Source organism: Paramacrobiotus metropolitanus, unplaced genomic scaffold (genome assembly GCF_019649055.1).
Source record: "Paramacrobiotus metropolitanus isolate TYO unplaced genomic scaffold, Prichtersi_v1.0 Parri_scaffold0000208, whole genome shotgun sequence".
Taxonomy (NCBI): Eukaryota; Metazoa; Tardigrada; class Eutardigrada; order Parachela; family Macrobiotidae; genus Paramacrobiotus; species Paramacrobiotus metropolitanus.
Genome location: NW_026570428.1, coordinates 4279 through 17007, shown reverse-complemented (window position 1 = coordinate 17007; position 12729 = coordinate 4279). Strand labels below are relative to the sequence as shown.

The following is a 12729-nucleotide window of genomic DNA, read 5'->3' as shown; positions in this document are numbered from 1 at the left end:
AGTTACTGATTAAATCGTTAATTGTTGACTGTATTTAAATATTTACTCCTAGTTTTCTATAGTGTAAGGAATCCCTTGACCATTTACTGTACTGTATTATTATTTGATTTATGTACGGGATGGTATAAAGAAGGTGAAAGCATTTAATAACTAAAGCAGTTTAGACGAATAAAACGATTACGTTATTCAGAATTGTTATATAGTTTTTTAAGCACAACAGCAAAATGACAACCAGTAAGTAATAGCTTGTTAGTCATCGTCCGAGGTGCTCATTTCCGAATCGCTTTCTCCCACGTCATCCACGCGCGGGTCATCACGGACTTCCGGATGGTCACCTGACAAAATGAAATAAAACCACAATATTTTAGGAAAATGAATACAAATAGATAAGCTGATCATACCATGCAGCGCGTTCTTAGCCAGGTTCATGGCAATATCCAGTTTGTTCAAAGCAGCGGTGACATCACGTCCGTTCTCAGACTGGGTCAGGTATCGGTCAGCGATGAGAGTGCTAACAGTGGACATTTCTTGGACAATGGGAAGAAACGCTTCCTGGGCTAAAAGAAACTGTGAAATAAAACTTAATACAAGCTAAAATACCTACACTTACCAATGGTCATCTTCTCAATGTTTAGCTTTGATTTGAGATGTTCAAAGCCGTTTATCAGGGAGAGGCAGTGTTCCTTAATTCTGTCGTTATACATTGATACAGTGTTTGACAGCTCAGTCAGTTGTTTCCACAAGGATTTGTACGCCTTGGTTCTGGCCTTAAGCTCACTTTCCGACAGCTGAGCGGTAGGCACAAGTTCACTGGTCGTTCCAATGTGAGTTCGTGAATTTTTCTCTAGCAGTTTCGTTTCGTCTTGTTTCTTTTTCTTGTCAGCAATGATGCGTAATTTTCTGCGAGTTATGTGGTGGGTAATTTGATATTTCATCGATCCAGTAGCCCTCATCAGGCGATGGCATACTGTCTGGCGGACAGGAAGCCAAAAGAGTTGCAATGCTTTCCATGTGATACTTTTCATTGTACAACGTCCAACAGCTTCTTCAGTATTACAATAATAGCAGTGAACATTGCTTTCTGATGGTGGTGAATGTACGCGAGGTCGAGAGCGCTCTTCTGGAACTTGCGCACCAGTTTACCCTGTAAGTAAATGCAATTGATAATTAGGTTACTGCATAAACATTTCTTACCGTCTTAGTGCGCCACTCGTCGGACTGGATGTTCAAGTATTTAGTGGTGTCCACCGCCAGCCTGTTTCTATACTTGATGTTGTAGACATTGCTATGGCTGGCAAAATCCACAAAATATTGTGGCAGTTTCGTAGCGGGTTTTTTGAATCCCTAAAAGAAGCAGACGTTAATACATACCGCCATTTCTTTTCAACTTTTACTTAGGACTTAAACTGACAACTACAACAGTGGGTGAAACTTACAGAATTATTATGATTAAATAACGAATACATAACGCTGCGCTTGCCAACTGCTTACGTTATTGTACATGTTCATTTAAACAGAATTACTCATAATTGTGCAACACTTCGTTTTGTTTTGTTAGATCATTTGGAGCATTTATCGTTTACGTGCGTTTGTTGTTTAGCACGTAAACGACAATTGCTCCAAAAAATTCAACCCTTTGTTTTCGGATAATTAACCAGAGAGTAGTCTGAAGTTAAAATCTGCACAATTTTTCGTTTAATCTAAAGAGTTATTTTTGGGAACATCTATCCTTTGCACGCATTTGTTGTCAGCGCGCAAACGACAGCTGCTCCATAAAATACAGTCCTGTTCTTCCGGCTAATTAGGGTATCTGGAATCGGCCAGTAGAAAGTAATAACAAGTAAAATTAGCCGTCACAGCTTTATCTACTCGGTTGCCTAGAAAATAAATGTCTTCTACGACAAACGGAGAAGAATCAGCAGTGAAGGTAATCACACAGCAAACATCGCACTGACATTTATGACTTGACTTGGTTAATTTACACGTGTTTATATAAGCGCTCTCACACGCAAAATAGTTTACCGAGAAAGATAATGTTGTGAAACAAATTGCTGTGCAGGAAAATGCATGCACAGTATTTTGTTAATATAAACAGTTATAATCAGATGCGTTCACGCAGTTCAAAAAAATACGTGCAAGCATTGTAACCAAACTCCTGATTTATTGTAATGCTCAATCATGAACAGCCGGACGCTCCAACGACTCCGGTAAGTGAGACAGATGTGAATTAAGTAACACTGCAAGTCACCCGCACCTTAAATTATAGGATACGCTACGGATTCGACAGTTCCTTCAGCTCCTATGAAACAGAAGAAGAAATTGGTAACTTTGTAAAAATCCTGGAAAAAACAATATTCCATATACGTATCATTTTCAGACGATTGCGATTGTACCGCGGAGCAACGCGGTGTCAATGGAGAGTGTCGAATCACCAGCTAAGGAAAATGGAAAAGAAATCCAAAAGCAACTCGAGCAAAATCTATTTGAGAAGTTGGCAAAGTTCCTGATAAACTTCCTCAATGTGTCTGAATTTTTTAAACCAAGTATATTACATTTTCCACTATTAAAGACTATGCATGTGGCTTTTTCATCTTTATTGTCATGCTGAAAAATCTCGGCTCGTAATATTTGTCACCAGTCGAATGTCCAATATTTTCAAGGTTTTGTCGTCGCAGCTGACATGAAGCAATAATATTAACGACCTTATAATTTGTTATTCGTGCTCCTTTGTAACCCGTAGCAATAAGCTTTCGCAAAAGTATTTGCACAGTTTCGTGACTCGCGTAGTGTGCGTCCACCATTAACAGTAATTTTTCCGTTGCGATATAATTGGCAGTGGAATTTTTCGGATATAATACGCGCCACAAAAAGACAAGAGAATTTTTAGGATCGTATTCTGTGATAAGGTCTCTGTTCAAATTAAGCTGCTGCAAGTCGATTTGGCATTCAAGTGCGCAGTTGCGACGATATTAGTTATTTGCGCCATGTATCCAGAAGTTGGTTATGATCTCAGGTTCCAATGGCCTTTCGGAGCAATAATATGTGGGCCAACAATGAGTGGTAAAACACAATATGTTCTTAAAATGCTGAAAGGAAATGCAATGGACGTCGTCCCAACCAGAATAGTGGTAGCATACAGTCAATGGCAAAACTCGTACGAAGAAATTAAGATTTTCCACAAACAGAATTTGTTAAAGGATTAAAGGACGATTTACTAGATTGGAGTTTTTTTCAAAGCAGAAAATAATCTGCTGATTATAGATGATCTAGCGGGCGAAATGGCAAGCAGTGAGTTAGCCACAAAGCTATTTACGCAAGGAATACATCACAGAAATTTGTCAGCAATTTATATCACACAGAATTTATTCAAGCAAGGTAAAGCAAGTCGGATATTGCCTTAAATACTCAATATATTGTGTTGTTTAAAAATGTTCGCGACAACAACCAACTGGATTATTTATCGACAAACAGGATTTAAGCATCTAAAAAAAGCGTATAAAAAAGATTACTGCTACTCCATTTGAACCTTTGATTTTGATTTAAAACCAAATTGTCCCGATTATTTGCGTCAGATCTCATGTTGTGCAAGAAAACAAAACGGACTTACAAACAGCAAGAATTTACACCGACCCGAATTTCTGTGCAGTGCCGTCAGCATGACCAAACATTTGAAAGAATTTGCTTGTTTTACTGTTTCTCTCGTCGCTCAACCCCAAGATCGCAGAGCTGTCGCGAATCATTGTAACAAAAAGCATATTAAAGGACTGGAAGAGTGCTGCTTGAATATCGTAAAAAAATACCGTAAATTTATCACCAGAAAGTACGCGAATTTGCAGACGCTGGAAAAGCCGATACGATTATTAGCTCTTCGACGGTATCCCACAAAAGCAAAAGCGCTATTAACACAAAAGGTGGTTTTCAGCAGTGCTGCCAGTTTTAGCAAGTGTTCTGGCCGGAGCGCTAAATTCCTAATTTAAGGTCATGGAGGCATTATATTGTACCTGAGCGGGATATCAAGAAGCGAGCCGAGCTGACAGTTTTACAGGCTCCACCTGAAGCGAACAACATTTTATCGCTTATGATTTGACATCAAAATCCTTTCAAGTCAAAATTTAAGTGAATGGCAGAAAGCACAATTACTTAGTAAAAATTTAGAACGGTTCATGGCATTAAAGCCCAGAGCACTTCAAGAAGGTAATCCCTTGATAGTCTGTCCGTAAGTGTAAACGACGCCACAACCTGACTCCATCAATCTTAACTACACCGTTAACCGGTACCAAGAAAGAAAAGAGTTCGCGCCACAACAGCATCGTCAAAATCACGCAGAAAAATCAAGAAAAACCCTGACTGATATTGATTCGGATGATTCTGGATGAATATGATCTCCCAGTGCAGCCATTACGTCAAATGAAAGGGAAACGGTAAACGCGTACTGGAACAAACGCTAAACGAAACAAAATATCGCCCGATAATAAATTCGCTGTAAGTGGGAAGAGGTACCACGCCGGCGTGGCGAGCGGGTACGAGAGCAGACAAAGTTTTATAAAAGGCAATTAAAGGCCGCTGGCTAAAGGTTCTTTAAAATGTCGGTTGTGTGCCGGTAAATCTAAATTTTGGACAAGGATGAAATTGAATTGTGTTTCTTCTTGCTGTTCTGATGACAGTGACGAAATAAAATAGAAATTCGTCTAAGCTGGTGATAAAGCCAACGAGGTACCTAAAATTACTCAGCCTGTTTCCGATGGACCAGCACTATCTCAATCCTAGTGCACTGAGCAGCCTAGGGGCTCGAGCGTTTCCACAAGAACCTTCCAGAAAATGTTTCAAGGAAAGCCAAAAATATTCTTGAAGGGATCGATGCCTACACTTTACATAAGCCTGTCAACCGAAAATTCCGGAATCCGGTGGTCGTCCTAAATAAAATAGCCAGCTCCAGGTAGATTTGATGGATATGCAAAAGTTCAAAAAGTGGAACAAAAAATTATGGCTACGTGTTAGTTATTGATTGTTTTTCTAAAAAAATAGAATGCGAGCTAATTATGTAAAGATGGTTTATCAACGGCAAAAGCACTGAAAAAATACTAGAACGCCTGTCCATTCGACAAAATAGGCTGATAAAGGCCGTGAATTTTTCAATAAAATGAGGGATTTATCAAACGGAAAGAAATTGCTATTCAGTTCGAAAACGATGACATAAAATGTTCCGATGGCGGAGCGTTATTCGAACGCTGCGCATATGGCGCTTATTTACTAGTCGAAAATCTACAAAATACGATCGGCTACAAAATATTGTAAAGACATATAATCCACACTTCACTCACATGGCTTTGTCCTGCGGATGTAACTGAAGAAAATTCCCTGCTTGTGTTTAATCGATTATACGAGAAAACAGACCATAAAAAAAAAGAAACCAGTATTTAAGGTGAAAGATGTCGTCGGAATTGCAGAAAAGCAGACTTTGAAAAGGTTTTGAAACAAACTTTCAGGAGAGCTTTCGAATAGCAAAGGTAATACCACATACACCGGAGCCAGTGTATCAGCCCTGAGGATGAAAAGAGAACCAGTAGTAGGAAAATTTTATGAGCTAACGCGGATTAGAAAATGAATAGCTTGCAATATCAACAGCCATTTTACATCACATTGCCGAGTGATGCTTGCACAGATATTTACTGAATAACACTGCATCCAGTTGGAAAACCAAATTATGCAAAACAATTTCATTGTCTGGAAATGGGAAGTTGCAATTGTCGAACTCTATTACCCAAATTCCATGTACAATCTCCTACAGACCAGACCATGGATTGTTTGCAGGTTTACGATATTGCAACAAATTCGGATGCTAAAACAGGGTTGGAAAAGTTCCTATTTGAGAAAAGCGCATTACTTTTTACGCCGGTAATTATACCAACGAACAAATCATTGCAACAATCTTCGCAAATTCCGAAGCTCCTCTTGGCAAAAGGACAAGAATCCAAAAGAGGAGAGCCTTTCAATTGAATTACTAGCTAACAATCAAAAGTGCAAATTGTACCAATGCCAATACGTTATTCTGGCTATTAACAATGAACTGCTGAACGCATATTGGGGTGTCAGCATCGACAACTGTTTGGTATTCTGATCCTGCAAATATTGTTGACCTTAGCAAAATTTTGACGGTTTAAATCAGTTGGAGGAATTTTCAAAGAAAAGAAAGCTCGACAACAAACAGTTGCGAAAGCAAATACAGTTCTCACCGCCCCAACCGCCACCTGCCGCCTGCGCAAACACCAGCGCCAAAGCCAGCAGCAACAGCCTATATCTGCGAAAAAACAGAATTACCGTCATCAAAAAAATACCGAAGGAACCGGTTCAAAACAAAATACGTCCGTTTCAGAAAGCGTTCAACAACCGGAACGAAAAAGTCAAAGCCGGCACTGATAATTATCCAAAACTTTTGTTTACTGCCCAGGAAGCTATAAACGCCATGATTGGCAACCAATCTTATATATTTATTGCGATGTTGCGGATTTTACTTTGCTTGGTGACACGTATGCGCAAGTTTTAAGAGCAGTGCCTATTAGCAACGAGGCTTTCAAAATTATCACGGAACGTTTTGAAATGCCTCATTATGTTCCACTTTTACGACCCATTTTCGACAACATCGAAGCAACAATTGCCACTGATCTCGGAGACAACGCTAAATCTCGCAACAGGAAAATCGATGGTGAAGCCCACTTCCGACCGGCAAGATACTGAAAATGGATATAAAGCTTTTGCCCGATCCAGGATTATTTGATGATTTACCAATACACAGCTGGGGAGCGGATTTGTTCGATATCGTGGAAGCTATCAAAACGGTGGAGGTTTGGTAGTTTTCTGCGTGCAGTATTTTCCAAGGTTGCTCGTTTTGTTGCACTAGTTGTAAGGCGGCAGCGCCGCAGGGACAAGCCGCATTAGCAGCTGCTGCCTCACTTAAAAGAAGCAGCTACATGGTACATGAAGCTGCAAAATCTGTGGGCAACAAAATCGCCCGCGTTCTCGCACCAACTCAACAAACATCTAGCGGCGGTAAAAGGAAGAAAGGTATTAAAGAAGCCACCGAAGCGAAACGACTACCAAAATTCGCCGTGTCCCACCATTTGATCTTCCTGATTTAATGAAATGACTTGCCAATCGAAGGGTCAGAACCTGCCATTGCTGCAGAATCGCACATTTTTGCCATACCGCCTTCGTTTGCGGACCGATTCCGGACAGAAGAAGAAAGAATCGGCCCCATTAGCCGCCATTCCGGAAAATATTCCGGCGGGTGGTGACATAAACTTTATATAGCTCCTTCATCAAACGCCATGGTTTCTTTACCGGACTTAAGCATAGAATTAGAAGTAGCATTGAAAAAAGGATTGCTGATGGTAGTTGGGAGCGAATCAAAGCGACGGATACCTGTGCTCCTGTAAATAATTTGATTCACTCAATGTTTCAATCAGTTCAAGTTTCGGTTGCTAACCGATTGGTCAGCGACTGCGCAATCTATTATCCATACAGAGCAATGTTTGAGTGCTTGCTAAATTACACAAAGGAGGCGATGAATACACAGCTAACATCCTGTGGCTTTTACTTGGATGTCGCTGGAAGTTTTGAAGATTCTGTTAACAACTCAGCCGAACAGTCTCGACTCAGGCTTTTCGCAAAACATGAATACATTCCTTTAAGCGGGAAATTGTTTTCGGATATTTTCATGCAAGACAAGCCTTTGATAACTGGAGTTCCGTTACAAATACGCTTTGTTTTACATAAACCCGAATTCTATCTTCGTGATTTTGCGAATCCGGCGCAGGACGAATTTAAATTGTTCATACGCAATCCAAGAATTTTGTTCGCCGTTATGTTGGTAAGCAGTAGAAAAATTTGAAAATTTCTGCATAAAAAATCTAATGTATTGCTATTACAGGGGTTCCAGAATACATGAATGCTATAAGCAAGCGGTTATTAACCACAACAGCAAAATATCCTATAGAACGTGTTCTGATGCGCCCGATCGAATTACCTGCCAACATACAAAGCACTGTTTTTAATAACATACACGTTGGTCAAGTCCCCAAGGTGCTTTTTGTGGCTTTTGTCGCAGCGGATGCATTTAACGGCACGAAAAGACAAATCCATTCAATTTTCAACACTTTAATTTGTCTCAAATCAGCGTCGAAGTTGATGGACAGTCTTTTCCTAATCGGCCGTACGAGCCGGATTATGCAAACGGTAATTATTTGGAGTGCTATGATGGTCTGCTAGAAACTTTAGGACGGCGTAACAGTCCTTTGGCGCCTTGCCTTTTAATCGCGACGAGTATGCAAACGGATTTTGTATTTACGGCTTTGATTTGACGCCAGGGGGACCGGACTCGGCCCTCTAAGTCTAATCCGTCAGGGTAATTTAGGCATCCGAGTAGTCTTCAACCAACCGCTCAAGCAGCCCACGATCATGGTCACGTTTCTTACGTTTGACGCGGTAATAGAAATTAACAACTTCCGTCAGCTAATTTGTGACTTTACCAATTAACTAAAATGGATAATCGAACAATAACAAAGCTACTTTGCCAAAATCCAAAAACTGAGAGGATATTTCGAGGAGTTTATGCCCGGGATACACTTCCCGAACTGTCCAATGTTTTACCTGCCGCCTACATCGTCAACACGGACAAATCCAGTGGTTCTGGTGAACACTGGCTAGCATTCTATCAGAGCGAGCCGTCGTCCATCGAGTTTTTTGACTCGTACGGACGATCTGTGGAGTATTTTGACGAGATCAGAGAATGGTTAACTGATTTACATGTTGTTTATCAAATGGAACGTATACAACAAACGTTTTCGACAGTCTGCGGTCAATTTTGCATTTTTTTTATTTATAAGCGCGCCAGCGGAGAATCATATAAAGACATTATTCATTATTTCACAAAAAATTACGCAAACAATGATGCAATGGTTTGTCAATGGGTAAACAATCACTTTAACATGAACACAGCAATGTATGCAGAACTTGAATAAAATAAAAAAGCAGCAGATTTTTTTGGGTTTTACATTTCACATTTTATGTCCCTGAGGTAGAAGTAGAAGCAATCAGCACTGTTTTTTTTCGCGTTTTACATTTCAAATTTTTATGGTAACACAGTCATGCTTTACCGTAACACAAAGCGCAAACGTTTCCGTCGTCTTAGACACTACCGTCTTCACCACCGTTGCCGCTGTTCCCTTCCTGGGCCTGGTTGACTTCGATAGGTAGTTTCATCTTCCCGTCTCCAATCTCCGTAATCTTCAGCTTTTCCATGGCAATACGCTTGACAGACTCCCACAGGGTATCCTTGTGCTGGTCCAAAAACTGTTTGGCGTTAAAACCCAAAATGTCGTCAAATCCGGTAAGTTGGCCCCAAGGACGCAGTAACAACATCATGCCAATAAGACGTTTGCCATTTCCAAGCTCGGTAATGATGTCGTTCATCATTTCTTCCGTTAGATTCAGTGTGCCCAATCCCCATTCACAGGCATGACTGGCTTCACGAACAGTCGGTTGTGTAAACAACGTTACCATTTCCCGCAACGTGCACAGTTCTCGTGCAGACGGTCAAGCCACATACCATACATGGTGAACGGCAGGCCAGCCAGCAGGCTTGAGAAATCCGCTGCCGTTGGTTCGTTGTGAATCACCAGCGAGCCACGTGCTTTCAGCAAAGCATTGATGTCCTTGAACATTGACAGGTCTTGGATGGTGGTACGAAGCGATTCAAACGACTTTATCCCAAAAGAAACACCATTCTTGGTGGCCTGCATGTCGCCGTTGCCTCTCTTGCAGAACTGGCGGATATTGGCCAGCGCTACACTGTCATAGCTTGACCACACAAAGTAGACGTCGTTTCCGAGGTGAAACAGGGTGGACAGGTTACCGCTGGTTAGCTGTGGGTCCCGGATTAAAGTCGTAATGTTGTTGTAGATGAGTCCAACGAGGCGCATGAACTGGTCATTGGTGAGAAAATGTGTTTCTCTCCCAGCGTCCATTTCGCAGCTGGTCCAGGAGGATTGGCAGTCGTAAAGTCGCCAATAATGAACTCCAAGGCCTGGGTGTCACTGTTGATGCGGGTGCAGATGAACTTGTCGTACCCGAACTTCATGGTGGGGAATCCTTCATAGTGGAAAGCGATCTTTCCGCTCGCAAACTTGCGCTTTGCTTCCCAACAAGATCCGTTTTATCGGGTACGAAACCGCGTTTGGCAGGAGGTAGACCAGTCATGGTATATCAGAAGAAAAGGTAGACTAACTAAAAGTGTCAGGAAGAATAATGAAAACGAGTTGGAATTAGAAGCCTGTATTTATATTAATCAAATACTCTAAACACCCTGACCACAAAATCCGGTTCAGCAAATTGTTGCTCAGCATTTTGCTGTTCACACTGAGCTTTATAAAACCGTAGAGTATAGAGCACACACGCACGTACGCACGGCTACACGCTAACCGAACAATGGACGGTTTTGCAAGTGCTTTTGGCCCTCGTGGGGATCCGCGCTATCCAGCCGAAAGTGTTGAGAATCGCATTGAAACATTTCGTGGTTGTGGGGTAAAATTACACTGGAAGTGGCGAAAGAGTACGCCGAACTGGGCTGGTACTGCACGGGGATCCAGCACCAGATCCGTTGCGTTTACTGCTGTGAGATTGAGGAACATGTCTAACGGGCATCTATCGCACACCGTGCAAGAATCCATGCTTTGGCAAAGCGGTTAAAGATAACTTCCCACAGATGTGGGTGGAATGCAACGGGGTGCGGATGGATTACGATCAGGACAACATTGAGTACAACCATTCACCCCCAAACAATCCCGACTGCGCAAAGTATAACACCATGTATGCGCGGGCGTTTTCCTTGACGATAGACCGTGGCCCGAAGACAAAAAACACTTGGTGTACAAACTGGCCGAAGCTGGATTCTACAACTGCGGTGAGCTTCACAACAAAGCATTTTTTTGGCTATCAGATCGACACAAAAAAACAACGGTTACGATTACTGGTCGAACAGTTAAACCAGGCGAAGGGGGTGGGGGGCCCTGTTGCTCGCTGCCGACACATTTGGCTAATGTGTTGACGGTAACACGTCGACCGAGCGCTTCGCGCTTCCGGTCGCCCGTTGTTTACAGGACAATGGGTTTTTTATTATTATGCAGGTCTTGCTGTGCCGGGTGTTTCGGTATGCCCGGATGCTGTACGCTGTTTTACTGCTATGTTTTCATTTCTGGATTGCCGCTGGATCTGGAACCATGGATTGAACATGCCCGCCAATCACCAGCCTGTGCATATCTGATGAACGTGAAAGGCAAACGGTTCATCAACGATGTTATACGAGCTTGCAAGTCCCCTGTTACCGACATTGGAATACAAGGTGTGTTTGATCTGTTTGTCACTTTTACTTTTTTGTGTAGTTTGTTTTTTAATAATAATATTATGTAGGTATGACTGTTTTGGAAAACAAAGCACGGCTCGTTGGCTTCAGTCAAGACCAAATTGATGCCGCTAAAGCTAAAAAGAAGGGTCGTTTCTATTTTTGGGAGGAACTGGAAGAAGCGGTGGAGTTCCATAACGCCGATTTCCTGGAACAAAAGCATTTTTTGCACTATGCCACCGAAGTACCTGTCGGAGACGATGCCCGCACCGTTGAGCAGTTGAAATGTAAAATCTGTCTGTCGCGGTATGCCAACACGCTGATCAGTCCGTGTAAACATCTGGTCATGTGCGGACAGTGCGCCAAAGCGACCCTAGACCGTGGAAGCCTCTGCCCGTACTGTCGTCAGCCTGTTGAAGCCGTCACGTCACTTTATTTTACTTGATGCATTTTGCTGTTCTGGAAAATTGTGTGTGACAAAATGTTGCACTGCAAAATGTTGCAGTTGCATTCTGCTGATACTATATAACTGCAATACGTTTATTCTGCTTCCTTTTTTCTCTACTTGCTTTCATTTGTTGTGGATTCTTTAAACGTAATGGATAATGGATGACCCTAATGCTTTTGATGGCGAGGCTCTTTGGGATAAAGTTTTAAGTGACTTGGAAATTCAGCTGCAGGACTATAATGTACTTACGACTCCGGCAACAAGTGCTTTGGGTATAATTAAACGCGAAAACGTTTTGTACAGCTGTTGAAATGTAAATTTATTGTAGTAACGCAACAACAACAACAACAACAGCCAGAACTACACTTTCAATCAAGCCCGTGGTCTCCACCACCCATTCAGCCGATTTTTAAAGGTTTAATTATTTTTATCATCTCGTTCACCGAATTTTAAAACTGAGCATTTCTTTAATTTATAGATGAAGCAACTGGTGCGGAAATCCGCCACCACGGTATCTACACAATTTTTATTTCTCTGCCAGCAGCAGCAGCAGCAACATATGCCTCAAGTTTCATTTTCATATTGCAGTGGGTGACCAGATATTCCGTTTAACACCATTATATGGCCGCCTGGAAGACTTGAAAAGCGAGTCTGATGCTTTGTTTGTTTTGCAACTTTTTTCAAAATATAGTGATGTTGCAGGCATTGATCCAGTGCAAGGATATATAGCGCGTTACGAATACTACAAGCAGCGCCATCTCTACATTATTCTGTCGCCACATAACACTACAGCTCTCCCTGGTGACCAACAACTTCCCGATCCATTACCTATCTCAGATCAATTGCCGTTCGTTTCACCGCTTTCCGTTCCGTTCTCTGGTGCCAC

General features: G+C 41.8%; 2 protein-coding genes across 2 annotated transcripts; one reads left to right on the top strand and one right to left on the bottom strand.

The window, feature by feature from the left end:
- Nucleotides 1-249: 249 nt before the first annotated feature.
- On the bottom strand, nt 250-1503 carry LOC129601016 (uncharacterized). The gene is made up of 6 exons (XM_055499711.1): nt 1492-1503; nt 1195-1344; nt 1031-1144; nt 611-971; nt 402-557; nt 250-335 (listed from the first exon to the last, which is right to left on the bottom strand). Exons 1-6 carry the CDS (start codon nt 1501-1503, stop codon nt 250-252), a joined length of 879 nt encoding a protein of 292 aa, XP_055355686.1.
- Nucleotides 1504-10482: 8979 nt separating this feature from the next.
- LOC129601015 (baculoviral IAP repeat-containing protein 8-like) lies at nt 10483-11840 on the top strand. The gene is made up of 4 exons (XM_055499710.1): nt 10483-10578; nt 10760-10851; nt 11181-11395; nt 11464-11840. Exons 1-4 carry the CDS (start codon nt 10483-10485, stop codon nt 11838-11840), a joined length of 780 nt encoding a protein of 259 aa, XP_055355685.1.
- Nucleotides 11841-12729: the final 889 nt, after the last annotated feature.